General features: G+C 42.4%; 2 protein-coding genes across 2 annotated transcripts; one reads left to right on the top strand and one right to left on the bottom strand.

Moving 5' to 3' along the window:
• The first annotated feature begins 5,125 nt into the window (after positions 1 to 5,125).
• Positions 5,126 to 6,227, top strand: LOC120893398 (phosphatidylinositol-glycan biosynthesis class F protein). Its single transcript, XM_040295243.1, has 2 exons — positions 5,126 to 5,260; positions 5,330 to 6,227. The coding sequence occupies exon 2, from the start codon at positions 5,348 to 5,350 to the stop codon at positions 6,098 to 6,100; it is 753 nt and encodes a 250-aa protein (XP_040151177.1). The 5' UTR covers positions 5,126 to 5,260; positions 5,330 to 5,347; the 3' UTR covers positions 6,101 to 6,227.
• A 16,409-nt stretch (positions 6,228 to 22,636) lies between these two features.
• Positions 22,637 to 23,342, bottom strand: LOC120894125. The gene is made up of 2 exons (XM_040296508.1): positions 23,196 to 23,342; positions 22,637 to 23,126 (listed from the first exon to the last, which is right to left on the bottom strand). The coding sequence occupies exons 1-2, from the start codon at positions 23,211 to 23,213 to the stop codon at positions 22,953 to 22,955; spliced, it is 192 nt and encodes a 63-aa protein (XP_040152442.1). The 5' UTR covers positions 23,214 to 23,342; the 3' UTR covers positions 22,637 to 22,952.
• Positions 23,343 to 26,943: the final 3,601 nt, after the last annotated feature.

Raw genomic sequence — 26,943 nt, 5'->3', positions numbered from 1 at the left:
TGAAAGATATCACTATTTCTAATATTGCGAAGTTCCCTTAGTTGTTATTTGGTTGTTAAACATTGACGTGCAGAATATGGCTGAGGATGGCATGATGTCTTAACGCTTCCAAGGAACTAATACACTACTGGTACAAACATACAGCTCACAGAAGTTTCTATGCGGTTGTCATACACGTTTAATCTGAATTCACATTCAGTCGTTGTGTATGATTATCTGTCTATCTGTTCGAGAAACTACTTATTCTGGGTTTCGGACACCTGGCGTCGGACAGGCAGCAGGCCAAAATCGCAAAGCGGTTTAAGCGGTGGGTAAGTATTTATTTATTTTCTAATTAAATGGACCGCGTGTAGCCGGCCCCTTCAAAGCGGGATTCTACCACAAGTAAAAACTACACGAACATAAACGTAGATGGAATAAGTTAATCTGAAGTAGGTCCCACAACATTAATACTGTTAAAAAAACGCGACATGCTATGCTATGCGGGTTGTATTCACATAACACATTCAGCACAACAGCCATAGAGAAGGATCACAACCGCCAAAGTGAATACAGCGATCCTCTATTTCAGGCATCTATCCCAGCGCGTAACGAGCTTGGCGGAACGATTTGATGGTAAACGAAATTTGGATTGCTGGGACATGTTATGTTTATCCGAGCTCATCCAAGAAGCTGTTCAACAGCGATTCCTATTTTGGCACTAACCCCTAGGGAGCACAGTGAGCTCTACGGCTGGATCAGGCGAAGCTTTCTTGTATTGTGTAAGTTATAAGTAAGGCTTAGTGATTTATCGAAAATTAAATCAAATAGCTCAGTTCTTAGAAAGGCCAGGAACATGTTACGGCAACATTTCTGGATTTCTGGATCCTTTTTATTACAAACACAAGTTAGACACCTCGTCCTTACGATTTGGCAACATATGTTCCATAAACAATGCTATCGATTCTCACACATCACTGGGAATCACTATAAGTACAGGCGGTCCCCGAGATACACGGTTAATGGGAACCGAACACGTCCGCAAAATACCGCGTATCTCGAATTTCCGCGTAAGTCGAATCTCTTGATTTCCAGCTTAAATATCACTAATTTTCGTGTAATTTTGCAAGTAGGGGCGGTTTTAGCCTCGTTATTAATTATTTGAGGTGATTCTGACTGAATATAACAGTTTTAAACCTTTTGAAATAGTTTTAAACATTCCATCGAAACGGAAATTATTTGGCAATTTACAATTGATGTGTCAAATCAGTACAATTTGCTCAAAGAACTGTCAAATTTAGAAAACCGCGTATCTCCGAATCCGCGTATAAGAGGTACCGTGTATCTCGGGGACCACCTGTAGTTTCTTCAGACGATTCAAGGTGGAATGTATAATGAGGTGTAGTTATAGCGCTTTTGGCGATCCCCCCCCTGGGCTCCGATTTTGACAGATGGTTTTCCGCTGGTATATGTATTGATGGGTTTTTTTACGTTTTGCATGGTCCATATTTGGTGGAGATCAAATTGGGTGAATATTTTAGTTGATTAGAACACAGCCCGTGATTTCCAATGAAAATTTTCCTTGGAGAACTTGAAACGTTCACCAAACGCGGAAAACTAACTGTCAGTTTTCTTCGTCGATTCTTCTTCCACCTAGCTGTCAAAACGGGCTTATAACTTGACCTGTTATCTTTACGGTCCTTGAGACGATTGTAAAATATGCTTTTGTCGGTTTCAAAATCAAATTTGAAGAATGTTTTGTGAAATTTCATGAAAAGTTACGAACGAAATATTTCGCTGAAATGTAACACAAAAGCATTTAATTATTGTCAATAGTACCGCGAATCGCCTTCTAATCGCCGGGGACTAGCTGATAGGGATTAGTATAGCTATTTCAGGTAAGAATATTTTTGAGAGATGATGAATACCTAACAACGAATCAATGAGGAAATATTATTAAATTTGTCTGCCGGCAAAAAGCTATAGGTGTCAAAATATTTAGCATCGTTATTCATAGGTGGCTGATAAAAGCTTAAGGCTGAAAATACACGGACCGGAATTTCGCGGCCGCGGAATTCCGCTTGCTGAAAAATGTATGGATATGACAGCTCGGGAAAGTTGCTGTTGACACTTTGTATATGGGTTTGACAGCAGGCGGAATTCCGCGGCCGCGAAATTCCGGTCCGTGTATTTTCGGCCTAACGTAGCCAACATATTGTTATACACAGTGTTACGAACAGAGTTGAGCGGCACTGACAGTGTAGGATGGCTAGAGCTATGCCATAGGATTGAGAGATCGGAAGCGTGAAATATTAGCGAAGGATAATCCAAGGTGGATTTAAAAATATCAGGTGGTGGACTCTGGTGCATTTTGACAATTCGTCACTTGACGTAAGGTCCCCAGGATTCAAACTTTGTTTACATTTATTAAATTTGTTCATATAAGTTATCTACCCCATTTTTTCGATTAAATATTCCTTAAAATTATATTTTGGACTTTGCGAGTTCTTATTTAACATTAAAACAAAGATTAAAGTGCGTTATTTTTTATTATTCCGTGAATTTATGCTATAATTTATTGTGTTTTCGACATTTTTGATGATAATAACTAAGAAATCATTATTTTTTTCAATTTTCACATTAATTCCTCATTATCTACGAGCCGCATGGACAATTTACGTGAGATTAGAACTCTTACTCACATGATTTTAAATTTTGTGCATAAACAAATCATCAAATCTTTTGTTATTGTATCTCATTTTTTCGATAAAATCAATAGTCACACAAAAATGCACATAATAACAAAGAAATCTGTTATATTTGCTAAGCTTTGTGAGCAGAAACCAATGGTTAACGGTTTTTTTTTTTTTTTTTTTTTTTTTTTTTTTTTTGTTAACGAAGAGTGAGCATATTCCATCCCCCTCTCCGACTCACCCAACTCGGCCGGTACGCTTGTGGTGCGTATTACTTCATGCGGAGTCGTGTGTGCGGTTGCACCCTGGGTCACGACGCATCTTCTGCGGCGATCTGGTCTGATGATTCTGCTTATTACGCTGCTTACCGTGGTGCGACGCGGTCCCTTTGGTCCTATCGCCCACGCTTCGGGTGGGCAATGGGGGGTCGGCATCGTTGGTCACCACTCCAAGCACGTAAGGCAGTTCTCCTGAAACGAGATTTGGATAGAGGAAACAAGAAAAAGGAGAAAGAGATAGAAGAAAGCTGAAAATAGATGAGAGAAGAGAAAAAGAAAGCTGGAAAGAAACGAAAATAAATAAAAGATTTATAACTTTCCAGCCTACGGTGGCCCTTGCGGTGCGGGTTGTTGCCGTGCCGCATGGCCTGAGGGACCACCATTTGCGTCCCTCGCCCGCTGTCTGGCCCGCCTGCGTCGCCTTGCCGTTGGTGGACGCTCAACATCCCATCTCGCTTGGAGAGTGGAGAAGATTGTCCTGGCGGCGGCGCGGACGGCCTCCCACGTTTCGCTGCGGGTGCACATTTCCGAGACGATGTTATCGATTGTTACTCGGGAATGGCACCGCTGCTGCATCTCATTCCGGATCCGATCGAACCGTGGACAGTGGAACAGCACGTGTTCAACGTCTTCCACGGCGTCACCACATTCAGGGCAGTTGGGCGAGCCCTCCAGGATGCCTTTCTCGACGAAATAGGAGCGCAAGAACCCGTGCCCCGTGAGGAGCTGGGTGAGGAAAAAGTCAACTTCCCCATGCTTGCGGCTGACCCAGAGATTAATGTCTGGAATCAGCCTCCTCGTCTTCAGTCCTGGTGCTCCTGGTTGCCCTGCACCCGTTGTCCACTGGTCCTGCCAGCGCCTCATCGTCTCCTCCCGTTGCCGCTTTCGTATGTCCGATTGAACTCCACCACTCGCTACCTTTTCGTCGTGGCAGCGGATATCCTCCTGCATGAGGAGGACTAACGGGGTGGTGTTGGCAACAACGCAAGCGGCATCATAAGAAACGGTCTGGAAGGCGCTGGCGACTCGGAGAGCCCCCGGTCGATGCGCCCTTTGGACCGATTTGCGATGGGTCTCCTTGTCGAGCACCCATCGCCCCCAGGTGGCAACACCGTATCGGATGATACTGTTGCCGACGTTTACGAGCTGTCTCCTACTGCGGCTCTTAGGACCACGCTTATTCGGCATCAGGCAGGTCAAGGCATTCGTAATCCGTGAAGCCTTATTGACCACCCTCTCCAGATGCCGGCTGTGGTGCTGTTTGCGGCAGAGGTCCACTCCCAGGTACTTCAGCGTTTCCGTGGATTGGATCGAGTGACCGCCCGCTTGAAGCTCTGCGAGCTGCGGGACATGATGGGTACAAAAGATCATGAACCCGGTCTTTTGGTGGGCAAGTTCCAAACCGACTCCTTGCAGCCACCGCTCGATCCTCTCCAGGTTAGCCGTTGCTAATGCGCTGACCTGTTCCGTGGTCCTTCCCAAAAATGTGAAGGCCACGTCGTCAGCGAACCCGATAATGTCCGCTCGTAGTCCTTCGAGCGGCAAGCGGAGTAGGTCGTCGTACATGACGTTCCAAAGTGTTGGTCCTAGAACCGAACCCTGAGGAACGCCAGCAGATACAGTCCTCGACACTATTCCTTCATCCGTATCGTAGTGGAGCGTTCGGCCAATGAAATAGTTCCGCAGCAACGCCTGCAAATAAGGCGGAGTGTTTGGTTAACGGTTTTAAAATGACGTAAAGTCCCTCAACTATGGCGACCCCCCAAAGGCCCTAATCCACCACCTGATATTTTTAATCCACCTTGAGGATAATCGGCCAAAACGATAGAAAAAGGTTTGATGGAAACGGAATGGCGGTAAACAGAAAGATTATAAATAGGAGCGAATGCTATACGAACGTTCTTTTCGGATCGAATCTCTGGGTAAATAGATTTTAATTTTGGCGCTCGCCTCAAGCTGCCTAAAATAAGTCTACGACTTGCAGAAGTTTTAACAACATCCGAAAGCAGTTATAACACACAGTTTTGAATGTTATTGATGTTTTCGGCCTAAAAACTAACCCACAGGGTACATGTGATTTTCTTCAATGCGCCCCGTTACTGGTAAAGTTTGCCGACCCCTGGTGCAGGCAGACTTGTCTGCACCGATACTGCACCGATAGGCACGCTTTGTTCTGCGGGAACTCTATTTGACAGCTCGACTGGAATGGGCTGTTTTGCGGGATGCGAATGGAAAATCAACAAATGTTTCGAATAATATCCCGATCTCTGATGCTCATCAAAATCTAAACTTTTAAGCTGGTTGGCTAAAGTGAGTATGAAATTGTGAAATATAGTAAACGCCTTGGCAACATTTTGATTATGCTCGTCATATTTGCAGGCCGCAGACGGTTAAAGAATGGACGTACAGGCACAAAGCGCCATCGCGACCAAGTTGTTTATCAACATTAGCGTTCTTTCGATTGCGCTAAACTCTTCGTTTTTTGTGTATCTGCTGTACAGTAACCGGCTTTACGATCTAGGAAAGTGCTGTTCGTCAGCTGTGCTGCTTATTTTACCGCTTTCGGAAGTACTTAAACATTTCTATGTAAAACAAATGTTTCAACTCGAAACTGGACTGAAAAGTGGCCCACCGTCATCATCATCATCATCATCGTCGGCAAGGAGCGCTGGTGTAGCGAACGCGAGGGCCGGCCGAACACGTTGGAGAGAATGGTTTGGTGCTGCAGTGCTGTTTACCTTGGCAACACTGTTTTATGCATTCATATGCGTCGTGCTTGGAGCACCGTTGGATCAGTACGAAGAAACATCATCGCTGGCATTAACACTGACCACGGTTACCATATTCCCGATCATCCTCCTCATCGGTCAATCACACACCTACCAGCTGCTGCTATCAGAAACACTCGAGCTGAAAAGCCCGCTAACAAATAGCTATCTGAATCTACTCAAAAACAACTGCATCGGAGTGATTCTGGGGGCCTGGGGAGCATCAGTGGTCGCCCCGTTGGATTGGGATCGACCATGGCAAGTTTATCCCATCCCCAATGTGGTTGGTTCAATAGGAGGATTGTTTGGCATGAATGTGTTTAATCTGCTGAGCACGGTGTACATAAGCATGTATCGTAATCGACGGGCCAAGGCACAGTAGTAGTAACCTTTGCAGTATTTGTGGGAAATAGAATGCTTATCTAGTCGTGTGTATGCCAAAATATGTCTCAATGACGGAATAAATTCGTGAAATTTCCATAATAAATATTATACTTAATTATACAATAGCCGTAACATGTGCAGCATTACAATCTAATGGTTCTTCCCCTTCTGGGCGTAACAACCTACACGGTCATGCCGCCTATACAGGCTTTCGGGACTTATTTTAGGTATCAAGCAGCCGGATAATCAGTCCTTCGCATGGGGGGCACGGTCCATTTAAGTGTTGAACACGCGAAGGGTATGTTGTTAAGCAGTGGTTCACAAATTGCCTTGGCCTGCTACATAAGAGTCCGAAACCGCTCACAATCTCGCACCTTCGTCTGCCAATCCGTTATCCCAGTTTTAATGGTGGAACCTTCCACGCCATCTTGTCAACTAAAATTGGGCCTATAATGCCCCCGCTATCCTTGCGGACGGCCCAAAAGGACTTAAAGGGCTAAGCCCACCGGAGCTTGGCTCGTATACAGCTCTTACAGTTCGTCGTTGTATCTACTCCTTCAGTATCCTTCCACACACATGAGGTCTAAGATGGTTCTGAGCATCTTCCTCTCAAACGCGGCTAGATATGGACAGTGATCATCTCTCAAAGGCGTATGTGGTACTATAAAGTTGCAGTTTAGTCCCAGCTTCGCCTCGGTTCTTTGAGGTGAATATAAAATATCCTTCCGAGCCACTTAGCAGCTGTTGTCGGTCCTGACCTTTGACTTGAAATAGGATGAAATCTTGTACGGGTAGATGAACACACTTTTGAAGTTGTCCATCACTCGGCCAAGTCAATCAGGATTTTTTAGTAGGGTCACTGTTGGTGCCACCATCAGTTTGGACTTTATGTGCAATCCTAGGTGTTCTGCCGGCTGTTCCATCCAGTGGTAGGCTTTAGCTACATAGGAGAGCCACAGGAGACAGACAAGCCCAACCAACCCACTGCCGCAGATCCTCGGTGGAAGCAAAAGGCCCTGAGATTTTTCCATCCAGCTTCCCCTGGCAAGTGAAGTTGGTCATAGTTATTCTAACGCGCCTCCTCCAAAAACATCGCCTTCTCCAAGGTGAAAACGAAGTAATGCAAAATTAAAAGAAAAAAAAACTAATAAAGATCGGTTTTGTTGGAAAAATGATGTTTGATCGATGCTGGACGTTGGGAGCAATTCGTTAGATGATTCACAAAGTTTTTTATGTAATCGATCGAATGATTTGAATTTCGAGATTAAACACTAATGTGCAACCATGAAGAAGAAGAAACAGAGAATGAATAAGAGAAAGACTGAGAAGAGGAATACAAAGTAAAAGAAAAGTAAGAAAAAACTGCACAAAAGTAGAACGAATTTTCGGAGCAGAAATATTAAGTATAATCAGAAGAAGGGAGCACAACAAGCAAACAAATTGATACACATTGATGGATCAACGATCGAGCATATCAATTGTATTCAAAATTTCATCTTTTTTTGTCCGCCCTTAGCAGCAGGCCATGGAGTACACTGTACAGCAAATTGGCAAACCCAGTACGAGGCTTTGGGTACGCATATAATCCATACTACGGAGTGTCACCCCCCCTGTAATAACACCGCGAAATGACAGTTTAAGATTACGGTTAAAACACTCCTCCGAGGGTTGAAAAATGGTCTTAAAACATACTGTTTGCATTAAGTAACACTTACGCGTGCTTGCCTGTGTGTGTGTGTTCCTCATCTCTTTCAGTTACACTCCCAAGTGCATTGTGTTTTCTTTTGCCCGAGGTCAGGTCTCCTCCACCCCGAGTCGGTTTCATTCATCGCCGGATGAACTTTCGGACGGTGCTGTTTATTGATTTTTGTGACGATGAGTCGCGGTATTGGAATTTCCTGACCGGCCTGTGCTGGGAACAGGTACGGCTCACGTTGCTGACCATGAACAGGCCGGCCTGCCCTTTGTTTGCCGGCGATGCAGAGATGCAAAGATTGCACGAAGCACGGGCGGGGCCGGTTTTTTGTCTTTTTCATAAATCGACATTTGCACGCATGCTATGATGATCATAGTATGATCGCCTTCCCCCAAAACCATCCCACGCCATCTTGCACGGTTTGCTACGACGAGTCCAAGCGTCCAGCCCAAGTGTCCAACACAAATGGTATGAACTCATTCATGATCGGTGTGACACTTACATTCCCCTCCCACTGGACTCCCACTGTCTTCCCTAGCACCTCTCGCCCGCAGGCTTTCTCCCCCGAGCGCGCTTGTCGCGTAAATCTTTATCTTTATTTTCCTTTTCTGTCGCGGGTCAGGTGCTTACATAAGTGCATCTCCCCCTGGGTTTTGCCCGACCCACTGTTGGGCTGCCCGCCCGGTGGTACTGGTGGCTACTTTTCGTCTGCCGCCGCAGATTGTCTTCGCCAGTACGATCGCACTCGAAGGGCCCCAAAGGCGCGGGCCTGTGTGAGGCCGAAACGTTGCTAATCAACATTGTTCGCACAAACGGTAACACGCTGGATCGGCAGATCGGTCTGTCCCGTGCCCGTGCTCGTGATTGTGCCGCGACCACACGCGGCATCAGATAAGGGTCAATTCTTTCTTCGATGCGATTGCGTTACGGTTACCTCATCGGCAAAAGAAAATGCGTGCCCTGGTGCAATTATGTTATGTCCACACGGTGCACGGGCAACTGCAGGGGCGTAAAAGCATCCTCATCCCAATTCATACGAAAGTGTGTAATGGGAACAACACGCTTGCAGGACGCACGTTTCCCTCCGCGTGGATACGAGTTGAATGGGCGGGGGGTGAGAGGGGGGGGGGGGGGGCATTGTATCCTCCACGACTAAACGGATGCGCCGCACGGCATTTCTCCAGAGCGAGGCAGGGGAGAGCAGAGAGGTAGTCGATCGTACAGCCGAAATGGGTTTGTCATGCGAAGTATGTATGATAGTGTCACAAAGTTGCGCACGCCATGTGAGAAATGTCAGGACGGAACGTGCTGATCCCATCGAATTCATTGGGATGTCGACGGAATACCACGCGTAAATAACCCCTGACGTTGCAGAGATTAATTGGATAAGTAGGTGATGCAAATAAGATCGTGAAGCAGCAGCAATTTCGCTGAATGCGCTGAAAAAGGCTTAAATTTAGGTCTTAAAAGGGACCAATAAACATTGCTGGAGAAGCTATGAAGCATTGAAATGGAGAAGCTAATGAAGCTAATAGACTGAAAGTTTCAATAAGCAATAATTCAATAGTAATAATAAACAACCGTAATATTTCCCCGCCAGTATACCTGAACCCAAACAGGGAAACGGACTGAAGCCTGCACAAAACGCGCCCTTTCCTTCGATCGTATGACCCAAGGGCTGGAACGTAACGACGTCGCTCAACCGGCAAGCGCAAACGGGTGATTGGCCTGTGCGTTGCGGATGAAATTGCTAGCATCTCCCATTACGGGATCGATGCCTAGTGGGGTATGTACCCCCGATCGCCCAGGTGCTAACCATATCGAGATGTAGGGCATCAGCCTACCCATTAGACGATCCTGGTCGATCACCGACGGTGACAATTTGTTGTTGTTGTTGGTTTTCTATGGTGACCGGTTTGCGGTAGACCGATTACGTGCCATCATCAATTCCACTTTCGTTCTCGATCGACGACGAGCTTTGGGGATGCCTGGGGGGAGTGTGCATCTGATTCACACGATGTTGTGTGTTTTATGGGGGTGATGCGATAATTTCCACCTATAATGCAATTCATATCACGCGTGGCGTATGTGGTGCGCCTCTTATTAGGGTGATTGTAGAATCCAACATTGTGTACGTTGTCTTGAAGTGAATGGTAATATAATGATATTGTAATTGTAATTCAAATTGCCTGCATTTCAAGAACTAAGCAAAAATAATTATGCGCCTTTAAAACACGAAAATGTACGAACAATTAAGTGAAAATAGTATTTTATATGGAAGGAAAACAGGGTTTAAAAAAAATGGACATAAAAATGCAATATGCAATATGTGGAAGGAAAATAGCGTTTTTAGAAAAATGCAAATATGCATCGTATGCAAATAATTTTAAATTAAGATGTTTTATATATTTTATATTTTTATATTAAAACAAAAACAATACGATCAAACATCCAAATTTCAAGATTGTTCTAGAAGAACTTTGAATCACAATACCCTAACAATTCAGTGCAAATGTTCGAATTCAACATTGGAGTGACTCTAATATCTCACCGCAATCGAAATCGAAACAGCTCCCATACGTTCGATCACATGTAAAATTCTATCGTCCATCACAGCACCATCCATCAGCGGATCCCTTCTCCTGAGCCGAGGAGGTTTCCTTTAACACACTGGCAAGTACGTACATGCTAAGTAGTTGTTTTATCCCTTCTACAAATGCTTTCTTTTTACGACTCGCCGTGGGGGTTGACGGTTGCGTTGGTTGCGTAGCCGATGGCGATTACGTTGCCGTCTTTTCTTCTTGCCTGCCTTCTTTGCCTCGGCATGTGGCTTCTCCGACCCAGGTTGTATAAAAAGTGTCAGGACTCGTACGGAGGGAATCAGTTGAGCACCAACAAAGTCAGCTACCAGTAACCACTGCACTGCACCCAAACATCGAGCGCCACGATCACGATCAACAGATCAATCCAAACAACAACAGTCTAACTGCCTTATCACGATGAACGCTCGCTTTACGGTAGGTGTTAAATAAGGGGGAAGGGGTGTGCTTGATCATTTTCACCCTTTGTAATGTGTGATCTTCCTTCTACAGATGATTGTGTTGGCCGTTTTGCTGTGCGTGGCCACCGTGCTAAGCTTACCGGCGTCACAGAATGAAGCTTTGGTTGGACCAGCGCTAGAGGTACAGGAGGTGGACGCATTTAACCCGCAGGACCCGCAAGCCTTCCTCAAATGGCGACAAATCAAGAAGCTGCTCTTCCTGGGATGAACAGATGTCGGGGAGAGGCTTTTAAGAAGGCGTAAAGCGAAAATAACGTTTCAAAACAAACGAAAACACACAACAACAAAAACACTGAGCCAAATCTATGAATGATAAGACACGTTTTTTAGACAAAGCCCCGGCAGTGTGTCAACGTTTTGTGAACGGTTTTTAAAATATTTTTTTACTGACACAATAACAAATAAATGTAATCCTATAGAGTTATCTTTTCTATACATTATGTAGTGTGTTTTTTTGTCAAGGCTTTGGACCTTATGCCTGTCACATTCCACTTTGCGTTTTAATCTAACAGAGTTTTCAGAGATTGAATTTCTAACGTTTGCCATTGATCTCAACATCTTTGATTTCGATGCCAATCTTTGCTACGGCTTACTACATACTTTCCATACTTTCCATACTTTCCATACACTTTTCATTGGATGTCATTATTGGCTGCTTCGATGTGATACAAGTTACATGTAGATTGCTTTGCAATGGCCTACAAGCAGTGAGTGTCGTGTCGCAAATACAGTATGAACTTACTGGTTGAACTTCGATTCCCTGCCAACTATTGAATATGTGCTTTTTAGTTGGCACGTTTTTCCATACATAAAAACTGCAATTTTTCTCAACAGGCCATGATATTTTTTTCTGTCAACAGCAATTTTCCAGGATGCTCGGTCCCTGGCTGCAGCCTCCCATCCGTGTAGACACCCTATCTCCGACAGGTGTCCCCCTATCCTATCCCCTATCCCTATCGCTTCACCTGATCCAGCCATCGAGCTCGCTGTACTCCCTTGCGCTTAGTGCCAAACTAGGGGTCACTGTCGAATTCTTAGGGGGGTTTGAGTCCGGCATCATCATACCCTAGCCATCTTACCCTGCCAGCATTCGCCACCGTCAGGATGCTCAGTTCACCGTACAGCTCAGCAAACTCGTGGTTAATCCTTCTCCTCCAAACTTCATTCTTGAACACACTGCCCAAGACAGTCAGGAGGATGCCTCTCTGACCCCATCTTGAAATAAGGATAAAAATGTGGAAATTAATAATAATTTTCTCCTTCTTCTTCTTCGTCTTCTTCTTAACATAAAAATGAACGGCTTTTTTGTATCGTATTTGTCTATATGTACAGTTTTGCATCATCAATTTGCAATAATTGTCGTTGATTTAAGCCAAATTTGCCACAAAGGCAGTTAATAGCTCAGGGTATGATTTTTTGTACTCCTTTTACCCCATACACCCTCTTCTTCTTCTTTAATTTTCCTATTCTTGACGGTTTCATCAAGATAAAATGATGTTAATATTTTGTTAAAAATGAATCACTCTACCGATTTTGCTCAAATTTGGAGAAAAGTTGCCTTATGGTGGTACAGTACACTGTGAAAAATTTAATCCCTCCAAGATAAGGGGAAGTGAAAATATTGTAGGAACATTTGGTACCATGTACCTGCCAAATTAAAGGTACTGTCGTACTGCTAATGTTTGTACACCAGGAATTGCGTGCGAATCGCGAGGAATGGCCTGTTCCGTGGTAATGTCGTCAACACGCAAGACTTAACTACATGCCCGACCTGGGTTTAAGCCCGATATGGGCCGAGCCCTCAATACGTTGCACTGAATATCCTGCTATGAGTGATCAATAAGTCACTGATAGCTCAGTACCGGCTGATGTGCCAAAGCAGAAGAAGAAGAATAAGGAATCACTTACTATAAAATTTGATATAAACAATAACTTCAGTGCGTTTACTGTCACTTGAACAAAACAAGACGAAACTCAAAAAAATGATTAAGTAAAATAATCATAATTCATTTTGCCTTAGGCTTTCATTATTCAACAAAACATTGTTGAATTTAATGTATTGCATAATTTCTTGAATTATTTTATCAAAAGAATGCCTGTCATGTGCTCAACTCTTGCATGCATAGAGTTCCTGATACTCAAGACAGTTGATCCTGGTTTAACTCATATGTTAATCAATCAACTCACTGGTATCCAAACGAATGATTGCAATGGCAGATCTTAACTTCCTACATTCATTATGCCAGATAAGAAGAATCGAAGCTTTGGTATAAGCTCATTGCAAAAGGTTTTGTACTCCTCGGATTGCATATTCTTATATTTTCTGATTAAAACGAGACATTAATGTGAGAAACCAGGTAAATCAGCTATTAAATAATAAACATTAATCATTTAAAAGTAAGATTTGTTGAAAACGAAACATTTCAAGGATCTGGTTGGTCTGGGGCATTTTTAGAATATTCTCGATCTAGCACTGTCAAGATACTACTTTTTGTTGCTGCTATATATATGCTTCTTCTGAAAAGCTGCTGGTGTTAACCGTGAATTTTCCTTCATAGATATGGTCCTGTACGATTCTCTGCGAGAGCTACTTCACTCGTGATGTATTATTTCTCTATTGATTTAAATCAGACAGTTGCTGAATTTATGCACAAATGAACTAAAAAATGATGACATATGATCGCATATGATGACTTACTCACTTATTGTGGCTGAAAATATACATCACTAATGCAGTGGTTGGCAAACTTGCTCGGAAAAGAGACCAAAATTATTTGTGTGTTAGATTCATTCACAAATTTCAACACACAATAACTGGAAATTGATCGGGAACTAAAAAACAAATATAATTATTAGTTGTTGCTTCAGTGGTTAATTTTTTCGGCGTTTGTGTTATTTTATCTGCGTACATTATTGCTGAGTGTACTGCATGGAACAAACTGTAATGTAATTGCATAAACCAGCGATCGACAAAGCGCGGCTCGCGGAGCCGCATGCGGCCCTTTTGATATCGAGATGACGGCTCTTAACAGTTCATATATTTCATAGAAATTTCACACATTTTTGCTCTTGGTTTAACAATTTGGCTCTTCACGTGAAACTCTACGAACATTATTGTAGAATTTGGCTCTTTCGGTCGTAAAGTTTGCGAACCGCTGGCATAAAGCAACACAAAATGTATGTTAGCTAAGCGCCTGATTGTATGCAATACTTATTTGTTGATACTACGCTCATACTACGCTCATAGTGTCTTTCGTCAAGCGTACATAACAAAAAATGCAGAAAGGATCGCTTTTGCTGTACTGCCGGAGTGCCAAATATATATTTTTAAATAATTTTTAGCTCCTCGTCTACTTGTCACAGTGGAGTTTGAAATATTTCTTTCTTATCTTTCTTATCTTTTATGTAACACTCTTCTCATTGTCACAAATAACCGAAGTAAAAAGAAGCTAGGGTAGGATTAGACCGACTACGGACTACGGCAAAAGACCAAACACTCTCATAAAATCGGACATTATATGACATTGTATGCCTAAGTATTGGAGAAATACAAGATGAAATGTGATGTGGGTGAAGCAAATTGCATGAGCGAAGAATTATTTTAACTTAACGTGTTTCGAACTCCAATACACCGGTATCTATACAGCAGTAGCGTAAAACCACTCTCAGACAAGCGCAATTGCAGTTAAATTGCATTAGAAGAGCCGATGGTGTTGCTTTTGTATCACTTTGTCCGATCATTGCCTTCTATTGCCATGGCTGAAAGTAGATCATCGTGGCTGCTTTGATGAATAACAAACACCGCGGCCCAATTAACTACAAACGGTTGCTGATGTAATGGTGTGGGCGGTGATTATACAATTTGATAATGTACTCATTTTGATGTTTGCGTTGATGAGGGACTTTAAAGTAACACAATTTTCGACAAAAAAAAGTTAGTGTGACTTCTTTTCTCCATCCATTGTTATCATAATCAATTTGATGTGAGTTTCTCAAGCTTGTGGAGATAAAAGAGGAACATGAAAATTATAAAAGAGGTTATTATGTTGGTGAACTGGTAGAGAAAGGTGGCAAGCGAAGAATAAGTTTACAATAATTGCTTTTGATCTAATTTTGACTTGATCAAGATGCTTCAGTTGCTTAGCAACAGAATCATCGTCGATTTACTTCAGCAATGCCTCTTTCTAAATACTCTCCACCTCTCTCCTGGGTTACTAAAGCATGCGTTTAGTGCGGCAACAAAAATCGTGATCGATAAATTACCGATCGCATCAAAGTTTGCGTCAAAGAGTTTCGCGAAGTATTTCGGGTGTTTGTAATATTTAATTCGCAGGGTGTGTTGCTTGTATGTTGTTTTTTTATTTGGAGTAGATTTTCAGAACTTTTGTACATCTTTCTTATGTCTTTTGAGCAAGTGACGAAGCGGGGCAAGAGTACGTGTTTGCCACTTTTGGAATCACTGTCTAGTAAAAAAAAGCTATCATTTATGTATAAAAATATCTCTCTCGCGAATACTCATAGTAGCGTAGATTGTACTACGTATTGCACCTTAAAAATAGAAGCTCTCTCCTTCTCGCTGCCTATGTTCCTTTCTCTTCCGGGCCGTGGCATCTAGCGTGACCGATTTGGCAAGTGCTAAACAAGACTAGCAGCAAAACTAAGCAAATAAGCTTCCGTTACCGTAATTCCAATACGCATTGTGCCAGTGATCGTGATCGTCCTTGTGCACACGCATTCATCAGTCGAGTGTTGCATCCGACCGTGAAATTAGACCGAGCCATAGTCGGCGGGATGAGCGAAGGGTGGGTATTGGATTGTTTTTTGGATAAGGAGGGGGAATAGCCATGGAGTGGGCGTTGTGAATTAGGAGCATTGTAGTTCAGATTGCTTATTATTAGGGAGTAAGGCTGTGATTGTTTCATTGGGTGTTCTTAACCGAGCAGCAGCAATTTCTTCTTGAGCAGTAGTTTCTTCAGCAGGAAGGCCTGCGGATCCTGAACGTTGAGGGTTTCATCCGCAGCTCCGTCAGCGCCGAAGATGCCTTCGTCGTGCACCGCAGGGATAGCCGACACCAGGGCGAAGGCCAGCACGAACAGGCAGATGGTCTGTGGGGTACATTAGAACAACAGGAAATGCAAATGTTAGATAATACTTATGGAAACCTTTTTTTGATGAATTATTTTTGAAATATTGCAATCGCTCGTTGGCTGCATCTCTTCGTAAATTGGATACTTAAGCCGTTTCTTAAATCAGCTACAAGCATGGAGATACAATCAGTTTAATACAAAATTATTCTCAAATGCTTTTGTTATCTCATGATCAACTAGGAGAATCAATTCAATTATTGTCTGCCGCAGACAACCAACAATATTACTCTATTTGACACTGTATACGGTCACTCCACCATCAATTGCCTATTTCCACAAATTCCTGTGCAAGACCGTTAAACCACAATAGATCAGTATTAGAGGTCACGATCACAAACGCACTCTTGCTACGGACAGAAAAGTAACCAAAGAATGACATTCACGGCACATTCACTAAAAGGTTCGATATTCTAAGCAAGCTAACACCTTTCCACGTAAAACAATAATCACAACTTAAACTATATCACACACTGTATAGAAAACGTACCATGATCAAGAATTTCATTTTGAAGTTTGGTTTGTTGGTTGGTTGGACACTTTCAAAAAGAGACGAATCCGCGTCAAAAGAACTGTCTACTGTTCGGTGAGCTGAACACAACTTGATGCTGTCCGTCCGTCTGCCGGCCACTTTTATATGATTCCCAAACCTGCGAAGCCGTCGCACGATCGTGGTGAATCTTTCTGTTTGCTTTTGTTGTGCTACGCGATCGTCACCCTCCTCCCTCCCTCCCTCCCTCACCGCCAAAACCTGTCAACAGAGGGACGAATCATTCGCGCCGTACTGGCAAGATATCGTACTATAGCGAGGCATAGTACCGTGGTTCCGCGTACGGAAACGATCGTCCTCTCACTTGCTCGCCCTGCCTCTGCTGTGTATGTGAGGCTCCCTTTTTGTTACACGCACACTATTGTTGCTATGCTCAACCCATCTAGTGGCTCCAGAGCCTACGCGGACTGATACGGTACCACCATCGTAGTTGGCGGGGGTTGTACGACGGCTGCCACGGCTACTATCTGCTACGCTTTCGAAGAGGGAGGGAGGAATGCTTGCTTCGGGTGTGGTGTACCATGTTGATGCTGCAATACTGGGTGGCAAATCCAATGCCAAGGGTTTCTCCGTATCCGTCCACTGATAAGCTGGATGTCGTTGTCTTCTTCTAGCTGTAAGGAACCATAGAAAGAGAGAGTAAAGAAATTCTCTTTCTTTCGCCTCTTGTTACGCATCATTTGTTGCGTTCAGGTCGTTCTCCGTTCAGGATATGGTTATACTCCTGCAGACACGCCATCGCAGCTTCGTCGTCGATTCGAGATGTTGAAATGTGACCATCCGCAATGACCTTACCCTACCAGTGGGGGAGTGGAGGGGGGGGAGGAGCTGCTATGAAGGGCCTTCAACAGCAAACAGCCAGTGTGACCCGTGACGCGAACGCAAAACAGGTGCGCGGGACGTCAAAGATGCTCTCATCTGAGAGCCATCATCATCAGCTAGCAGCACGATCGTACAACAGCACAAAAGTGCCACATTTATCATTCTTGTACGTTTTCAGCTGATCGATGATATTGGGCTAGCTGGGTTGCGCCACTATTTTATGCAAAAGTCGTCAGTGGCTCGACACAAGCCTGTAATTTTATGTCACCGTCACAGCCTATTGCTATCGCCCAACTGTCTGACGGCAGTATAAGAGTCCTTTTTGCATACTAAAACGTTGTTTGTCAAGCTCCTGATTCCGTGGTTGGGTTTTTATTGCAGCATGATTCTAGACTTTCAAACCCAGGAAGATGTGTCTTTCACAAGCAAAACAATCCGACCTCAGCACACACACGCACATCACGAAGCTTGTTCGTGCAAAATGTGCTGCCGTAAAGCCTTCCGGGATGGGATCGGGATTTTTAAAATTCATTTGAATGTGAGTAGACGCCGCGTGCCGTGTGAATGATGAGTCTGCGTCGCGTAAACAACTCGGTAAAATGCAAATCCCCTTTTGCCTGTGACGTCGGCTTCCAGTCGGCTGGGTTGGGGGGGGATTTATGTTATCCCATTTTTAGTACCGCACCCCGCTGGCAGACGTTTTTGGCCAGTTTTAGTTCAACAGCAAACGAGATTCTCTTGCTAATATTTGTTAACAAACATTAGTAATGGAAAAGAATATAGAGAAAGAGAGACAAAAATAAACTGCGAGATCGATTCGATATCGAAGAAAATCGGCACGAGCTTCGTGTAAATAATGCCACCTCTTAAAAGATTTTATTCTAAGGCCGAGGCCAGCTTGAACGTCTATGGAATTTCACAATTCACTCTCTGTTTGTATTTACTTCGCGAAAACAATTTACAAACGGTATTTAATCGCGTATTTTTTCCTCCTTTTTATTTATTTTTTTACTGCGATAAAACGATAAAATCACGATAAATTGTGAGTTTGAGCTTATAAAAATGAAAAGTATATAAATATAACATAAAATTTGAATCAATTCTCCCCAACCTAGCGACCAAAGATGTATGAAAAAATTGTCTAATCCAAATATTTTGAAGTCATTTATTGTGCTTATTGATATCTTTTATTTCCAAAATGTATTTTACCGTCAACTCGTATCGAAACAATCGATATGATAATTGAATTTTTATATATTTGTTCGGCAAGGTTTTTTTTATTGCTTGACATATGAATAAGTTCGTTTCGTCGCTAGCATTTCCCGTTTGTTGGTACCGCGTCAGTAAACAAACGACTTCAATGCCGGAAAGAAGCAACGAACCTCGACTCGGAAGTAAACGGTGGTACTTTGCCACTTTTGAGAGATACGAGGGTACCTGATCAGCGTGTTGAGGGTCATTAGAAAAACTTACCTCAGAAGTGTGAACAAAACTTGTGCGAGAGGGAAGGGATGGGCAAAAAAAAAGAAAGAAAAAAACTTCCGTCAAAAGTAATTCACATGTTCACTAAAAGATTCCACCGTTGTGTGCGATTGGTTGGTATGGTTGGTTTTCGGGTTTGGTCACGTCTCGGTACCATCTTCGAAATGCTCACACAAAAGCTACCTCAACGAACATCTCCCCATTGCTATTGCTGTTTGAATGATCAATGGCTAAATGAGCAGAGCTTTTTCAGACGCAGGATGTGTTGTTGCTGCATCACGCGGGGCAAGGCACTAGGCAGCTTCTTAGAATTAGCCCGTCATCGATCTGTAATTGTTTCATCCAGGGTGACCGGAAGGGCAGACACGTATGTCTTTAATGTTTGCGTTATTACTCTTGCGATGCTGCTTAGCTATTGGACCGGTAGGAAAGCAAAGGCTTGCGACGTCACCTTTGAACTGGTCCATCTCTTATTTAAGCTGCACAGCGCGGCCGATTCGTCTGTGCCACTAACGACGCCTCATCCTCGTCGGAAGAGTAAATGGATTGGAATGGATGATAAGTTTGCTAATTTTTAACCCATGCCCAAGGTTTCGCGTGTGATGGTGACACAATGAAGAAGGTGGACCAGGTGGACACATTATTTCAAGCGTCTTTACAGAAAGACATCCTGATACCTTCACAGCAGGTGTTGGTTGGTATGAAATCAACGACATTCGGACAAAACAAACACTTTCGATTGTTAGCGTGTTGACACAGCATGGTTGCTGTAGAGAAATTCAACATAGATTAGTATCGCCAGTGGTGTTTTGATTGATTATGCGGATTGTGCTTAGATGTGCGTGTGGCAGGTTTATGTACGTGCGTACACGCGTAAACGTAACAGCAATAAAATGAAACGGTTTTAACTGTTTGACACATCGTCCGTGACTGCATTGGTGACATAGATTCTAAACGATCACTGGTTTTTATTACAACCGATGGACAGTGTGAGATATCGATGTGGTACAGCTTTAATGAGCCTTTTTGACAGCTCCTTTACCTTACTTAATTCATTTTAAACCCAATCCAAAGAAAGATATATTTTTATTCAGGATGGACGGTCCAAAAAGGCCGTATTTCAAAAGAAAGTTTTACAAAAACCAATGAAATATCATACAAAGTTTAGCATCGTGTGTTCAACCGAATGGGACAGGAACCATTTACATCTAAAAAACTAGGCTTGTATATTTGAACGTTGAGCAATTTTATATTCACTGATGTAGCCCTAAAATGATTAGCATATATTCAAACATCACCTTCGGCCGTTTTTCTTGACCAACACCGACAACAGGCCACCGTACGGTTTCGAGGGCATCCCATTGCGACATCGGTGACAATGACCTTCGTCAAACAGCCAAAGCTGCGCCAAACGCATTTCGGCTTCCCATTTTGAGGGGGGCCGGGGAGTGGTCCACAGCAAGCCTCAACACTAATCGGTCACTTTGTAAATTTACACGCGACTGTGAAGTATGCAAATTTCCTATGTAAATGAAATCGAAAGTGCAGCTTTATAGATGATCATCTTTTTTTGGCTGACCGCGTCATCGCGTTAAACTAGCGTTATCAACCTACGCCTGTCACAGGGCGGAGGCTGCGAAAGGGTCGCACATGGGACTTTGGCATTGACCACGATGAATGGAAAGTGGACCAGAGTAGATAGTGGTTTAGATAGAGCAACTGGTAAGCGGAATGGTAAAATATGTGATCGTGTGCATCGTGACGGTACTGCAGCTGACTGCGGTGGGAAGAAGAAGCTGAATTGATAGGCTCATCCATTTTACATGAGTTACATCAAGAAGGTTTGGTGGCATAAAATGGAGGTAAAACATACTTACCGTTGCTGGTTAGTCAGCTGGGTGATTCTATGAAAATACAGATGATTGCACAATACGAGCACTACTTAAAGAATAGTTTTGTCTGTTTCATTTTACTCATTTATTGATGTGATTTATGGAGATTGATACATACATCGATTGTAATATTTGGAAGTAGGACTAGGAAATAATTTTAATTGTTGTACAGGTATTCCCCGATATACACCAAACACGATATACGCGATTTTCCTATACGCGATCTTGTAAATTTGATAAATCTTCGAGCAAATTGTACTGATTTGACGCACAAAATGTCAAATGCAACCATAAAAACCATTTTAAATAGTAAAAAATAATTAAACAATTAATTTAAATCAGCTCAAATAACAAATTGAGTGGCTAAAACCTCCCATTATAGGCAAAATTGTACGATAATTTAACTGAAAACATCGAAATTTGATTTACGCTAATATTAAAGATACGCTATTGCCTCCAGTTCGCATCCTGAACGATCACTGTTGCCAGCGAGGCTATCCGTATGTGACGTCCTCAGTGAGGATCGCAGCACTAAGGCGACTCACACTGTAACCGTATAATCAATATATGTACCAAATCGTAAAATACCCCTTCTAATGATATCAAAGAAAAGTTATTATTAAAATATATTATACTTTAACGTTTATACAAGATGTACGGCGACCTCACTGTCGTACAACGTATCAAGCTCGCCAGGCTTCGGTGGGCTGGCCATGTTATACGCATGGAAACGGACGACCCAGCCCGTAAAGTCTTTTTAGGCTGTCCTCAAGGATATAGAAGGTGTAATAGGCCCAAATTGAGGTGACAGGATGGCATGGAGGCGTCCGCCATTAAGGTCGGGATAACGGATTGGAAGAAGAAAGCGCGAAACCGTGAGCGGTTTTGGACACTCCTGAGGCAGGCCAAGACCGCCAAGCGGTTGTAGCGCCGGATAAGTAAGTAAGTAAGTAATACTTTAACATAACTGCTTAACCGTGCCACTAACAGTATCTTAGAAAGACCGGTAAAAATGGATGACGTAGATTAGATAAAGTGCAATTACCATAACTGCAATATGAAGGAATATGATAAATGAGGAAATACAGCCGATACCCGTCGACTCTAGTCCATTCTGATTCCGGCAGAGTCCAAGTTCAGATGACTCTAGACGATACCGACTGCACATGACTCCGATATCGCATGGATTCCGGGGACTTTGGACGGCTCCAGACGATTCTGAAAGGCTTCGAATAATGCTGGTCGGAGCTACCTTCCGGAGTCGGTTCGGAAAGTGTTGGAGTCGGATCGGAGTCGACTCCGGATTTTTGTCAACTTTATCCATCACTATTATCTTTTGCGTCTTGCGATCTACAGGTCTACGGGATAAGTGGTTCGGTCTACGGTCCGCGTTGCTCGGGGTGCTGACTATGTTCTCAAAATTTCTTCTTCTTCTTTGGCACAACAAACGTTGTCGGCCAAATGCAATTATTGGAGTAAATTAATGAGTAATCTTTAAATGTTTCGAATCAGATCCTCTCCTTGGTTTTGACTGAACGCAAAACCTACAAGGTTCAAGTCGTGTACAAGTTATAGGGTAATGCTCGCGCAGCTGAAGTTCAATTTTTTTGTCGCTCAGCTTAGTAATTTGATGGCATTTGTTCATCAAAAGGAAACATAAAAATTGATAACTAACCATAGCTATATATTGTAACATGTGGTTTGTTGCATTAACCATCAGAAGACATTAAATTTTCTCTACCAGTTCTTTCATTAGCGGTGTGCACTAGTTATGAGCAATGGGGCATCATCTTCTCCAAAGCGGTTGGCTTTATGTACTTTCCCCTACGATCTTCATTACAAAATAAAATTATAACCTAGAGGGTAAAGAAGAAGAATACAAAGCAGTCGCTATCAACAAAAAAGTACAATTATATTTAAAAAATAATTCGTTTCTCGTACAGGTGGGTGCAATTGTATACAAAATAGTAAAACTGACTCTAGATCTGACCCTTCACGATGATCTTGCAATGAAATGGATAGTATGCCACAATGCATGCACACCAGCATACAAGCGTAGAATGGACGTAGAATGGAATGTTTTGCGGTGCAATTCTGCTGGCGGGATTTGAATGTATGGCTTTGTGAAGAAGGCACTGGCGATAGACCGATCTTTCCATCACCAGCTCATTCCGCACACAACGGCAGTGCCGCGGTACGTGATCTAACCCAGGAAGAGCAGTTTCTTCAACTTCTTCAGCTTCAGGAAGGCTTGTGGGTCTTGTGGGTTGAAGCTGTCTACTTCCGCCTCGTACACGTCGCCACCGAGAATTGACTCATCGTTGACGGCGGGCAGAGCGGACACGAGTGCCACAGCCAAAACGAACAGGGCAAAAGACTGCAACGAGAGGCAAAAGTGAAAATATAGCGCTTGGGAATCACTAAAGCACCTTCTCTACAAGCTTACCACAATTAGGAGCTTCATCTTTGAGGATGTTGAATTTCCGATTTTTTAAATTTTGTTTTGGCCGTCGGCAGTACCGGGTTGGGCTCTGTCCTGAGCTGCTGCGCAGATGATCGCACGTTGCACTAAGTACTGTGAATGATGCAGTACGGTCAATTGTCGCCGGCTTTATATACACCATACAGTGAAATTGTTTGATCACAGCTTTGTCACGGTGTGTCGTTTGCACGCAGCCGTTATGCTGTAAACGTAAACAAAGCTTACGAAAATTGTGGTCTCCGCCCTGGTCACCTAAGGCAGACCTAGGGAAGCACTTGAGGGAGGAATCTATCTATCGCTTAGCCGGCCGGTTTTGGTTTTGGGTGGCACCTTACCGGCATCCCCATAGTGCACGGAAAAGGAAGCGCAAAGTACAGTCCGTCTCCATTTTCAGCTACAGTAACGTGCCACGAGGCATGATGATAAAGAGCGAATTAAGCTTGTTTGTAATAGATGTCAGAGAAAAAATGTTTAGTTGTATGTTACTTTTGTATAGTAAATCTATGTACGTAAATTGAAAAGTTTTTTTTCACTCAAATGAATACAAACTATCTGTACTGTATGCTCGTATGATCGTTTAAGGCAGAAGCCATACTACACATTCTACAGCTCACTTCAAACGCATCGTGTGAAACGATCGATCATGCATCGCACATGTACATATCTGCGTTTGCAAAGCTACCGTATTTTCTCTTTAAATAGTGTTTTTAGCAATTCCTACCTACCTCACCACTGTGATAATTTCTCAAACGAATCCTCCAGTCGCGATCATGCTCATAACTGTACGGTTTTTCCCCCCTGTGATGTTTGATCACCAACCATTGCAGCCAGTTTTCGTCAATTGTGATGATGATTGCGTTATGGTAGACCAACATAACCATTTGTAATAAATATAGCCGCCGATCCTCCCAAAACCTCCTACCCTCTTGCGTACGTGCGTATCAGGTTGCAATGGTTGCGAGCTGGCGTGCTGGCGTGCTGGCGGACACGAAGAAAGATGGGTGGCTGCACAAGCTGCAGTGAATGAATGGGTGGCGATGTTTGCCTTTAGCATTTACGTTTACAAACATGTATCGTGCACGAGCTCGTTGACGATCCTTTGCTGCAAAAGTGGCAAAAGTGTCACCGAACGTGATGCATGATCACATCGCATCGATCGTTGATCTTTGGATACCAATGGCCACAACACAACGAAGAGTAATAAGAAAGAAAAAAAATACTTAAAAAGAAGAACAATATCCATCGCAAAGGGATTGTGGTTTGAAAATTGTTTTAATTATTGCAACCGTAGCCGCTCACTCCATTGCCCGCACAGTTTAACCTCAACTAATAGAGCAGTCAATCAGCAAGGTCTCTTGGTAAAATAAAGGCAAGCAATAAAGTCACGCAGCAGTGTCGCGCGTTTTTGATAGGCTGATTTTATTAGCACAACCGCAGGTGCAATTAAATGTGCCGAAAATTGATTTTGTTTACGTTTCCACTGCATTAACAGCACTACCTGTTGTGTCGAACTCATTATAATATTTTAATTTTAATGGTACGAGTCATTTGGGCTAATCCATTCCGTTGGGCAATCTCGAACTTGGAGGCTTCCTGTTATGACGGTATCAACATTGTGCCGACAACCTTCACAAGTCGCAAAATTGTTGTTTTAATAATGGCGCGCAGCTAGGGGGGAAAGAAAGAAATAAAAAAAAAAATGAAATTCTGCTACGATTGATTGATTGATGGATCTGCATTGGCCAAGGTAGTTTTGGGTTTATTTTGCGTATTAAGTGTGTGATGCGATAAATGTCAAAACTCCTAGCTGCCTGCAGTTCTCATGATCAAGAAAAGCTTGAGTTTGTGCCACATGAGCGAAATGTAAATTACCAAAATAATATTAAAAATATTTAAAACCTGTTTAAGAACAACAAAGGTAAAAGTATTTTCAAGGTTTATTATGTGAATGGTACTTCAAATTGGATTTTCACTCCAAATTTCGTAAAAAAAGCTCAAGGATAATGTGTTGTGTATTAAATGCTTATTAATGATATTTATTCTGCTGATGCGGCCAACCAAGCCGTCCTTAAGAGAAAAACAAAAATATTCTGCTAGGGTGAATGTACCAATAGTGGTGCAATTTGTAGTGGTACAGATATCTGAATATTTCAACACTTAGCAATTGGAATATGTTTTATCTTCGCAATCACAACCATTTTCACCATGAAACACATCAAATTTACGAAAAAACATATTTTTGTGACTGCTTCGTTGTACCTATAATGGTGGTATGATTCCTATAGTCGTTGTATTGTGTTCCTATAGTGGTGGTAAACAAATATGCCTCAAAAACAGTGTATAATGTCAATGGAACTTAGTTTTGAAGCTGTTTTCATATGAATATCAAGGACTGCTGCCATAATTTTGATTTTTTACATAATTTGATCGTAAAAAATGTATGAATTAGGTTGATGAACATATTGACTAAAGTACAGCATCACACCTAGTCGTCAACCTACACCCGGAAGAGTGTGCTTGATTTGAAGTCAATTTTTCACTCAGCCAGATAAGCAAAAATTTACACTTTTTTGGTAAATTACCTACAGAAAACTCATTTCTTTTGCTTATTTTAGTGAAAACAGTACGAGATATCAAAGATTTCATCGAACAAATCTAAAATGACCTGTTTTTATTGATTTTATAACTACAACCACGATAGGAACATGTCTGTTTGGTGTACCTATAATGGCACTATGGTAAAAAAAAGCTTAAAAATGCATAAATATGGTCAAAAGGCAAATAATTTTAGGAAAAAAATAACATTTAATAATATTTATGTTAAAAAACTAATACTTGCGTTGTTATGTGGTCATTTAGAACGTTAACAGAAATATGAGTTTCGTTATGAAATCCTAAGGATTCTGGCAAAAAGGTTGACACAATTCACAAAATAATGGATTTTTCGGTCACTAAGTAATGGAATGGCCCCATTTATCATTTCAACGCTTTGTAAAAGGCTAAAGAACATTTCACACTAAAATAAATAACTTAATTACTTTTAATTTGCCATATGGACCGCATTTTAGTTTACTACCACCACTATAGGTACGTTTACCCTATACGGAGAGCAAATTACTTCAGACTTGTGAGTACAGGTAAAACGTTATTGTGCCGAACAAGAGGAAACGAAAATGCTATTAGATTTCTAAAATAATAAATCCTTAATTGTTGGTGATTAAACGTTGAATTAAAATTAAATTATATTATATTAAATATCAATTCGTCTAAGCTCAAGTTCACTTCATACTTAAAACTTCTGCAGCGTGAAACACACTTCAATATCATGTCATGTAAATAAAGACTTTTATAAATTATAATTCTACTATTTTTTTCAATAGTAATGTTTTATTCATTATCTCACGAAAGTATGTTTAGGAAAGTTCATATAAGTTACTCCACACAATCGAGAATTTCACTGACTTCATTACAGTTGCTGAGGCTGATTATTTCGTAATTATGTTTCCAATCATTATGATATTGATGAGCCACTTGGCATTGTGGTGTCAATTGCTGTAAAACGTGTAGAGTCTGCAAAAAAGGCCACGCCTTGAAGGTAACCTGGTAACCGGCCACATCCGCCATGGTGTCCTCAGCAAAACAAGTTTTTCGATTATGTTTCTCTCATCTTTCACCTTTGACGGTTGAATTTCGTTCTAGCCGCATCGGTAAA

Source organism: Anopheles arabiensis, chromosome 2, assembly GCF_016920715.1.
Source record: "Anopheles arabiensis isolate DONGOLA chromosome 2, AaraD3, whole genome shotgun sequence".
NCBI lineage: Eukaryota > Metazoa > Arthropoda > Insecta > Diptera > Culicidae > Anopheles > Anopheles arabiensis.
Note: the sequence above shows the minus strand (reverse complement) of the source record. Positions and strands in the feature narration are given on the sequence as shown.

Coding starts and splice junctions, on each gene's coding strand:
- LOC120893398 (XM_040295243.1), top strand. CDS start 5,348: ATGGACGTACAGGCACAAAGCGCCATCGCGACCAAGTTGTTTATCAAC.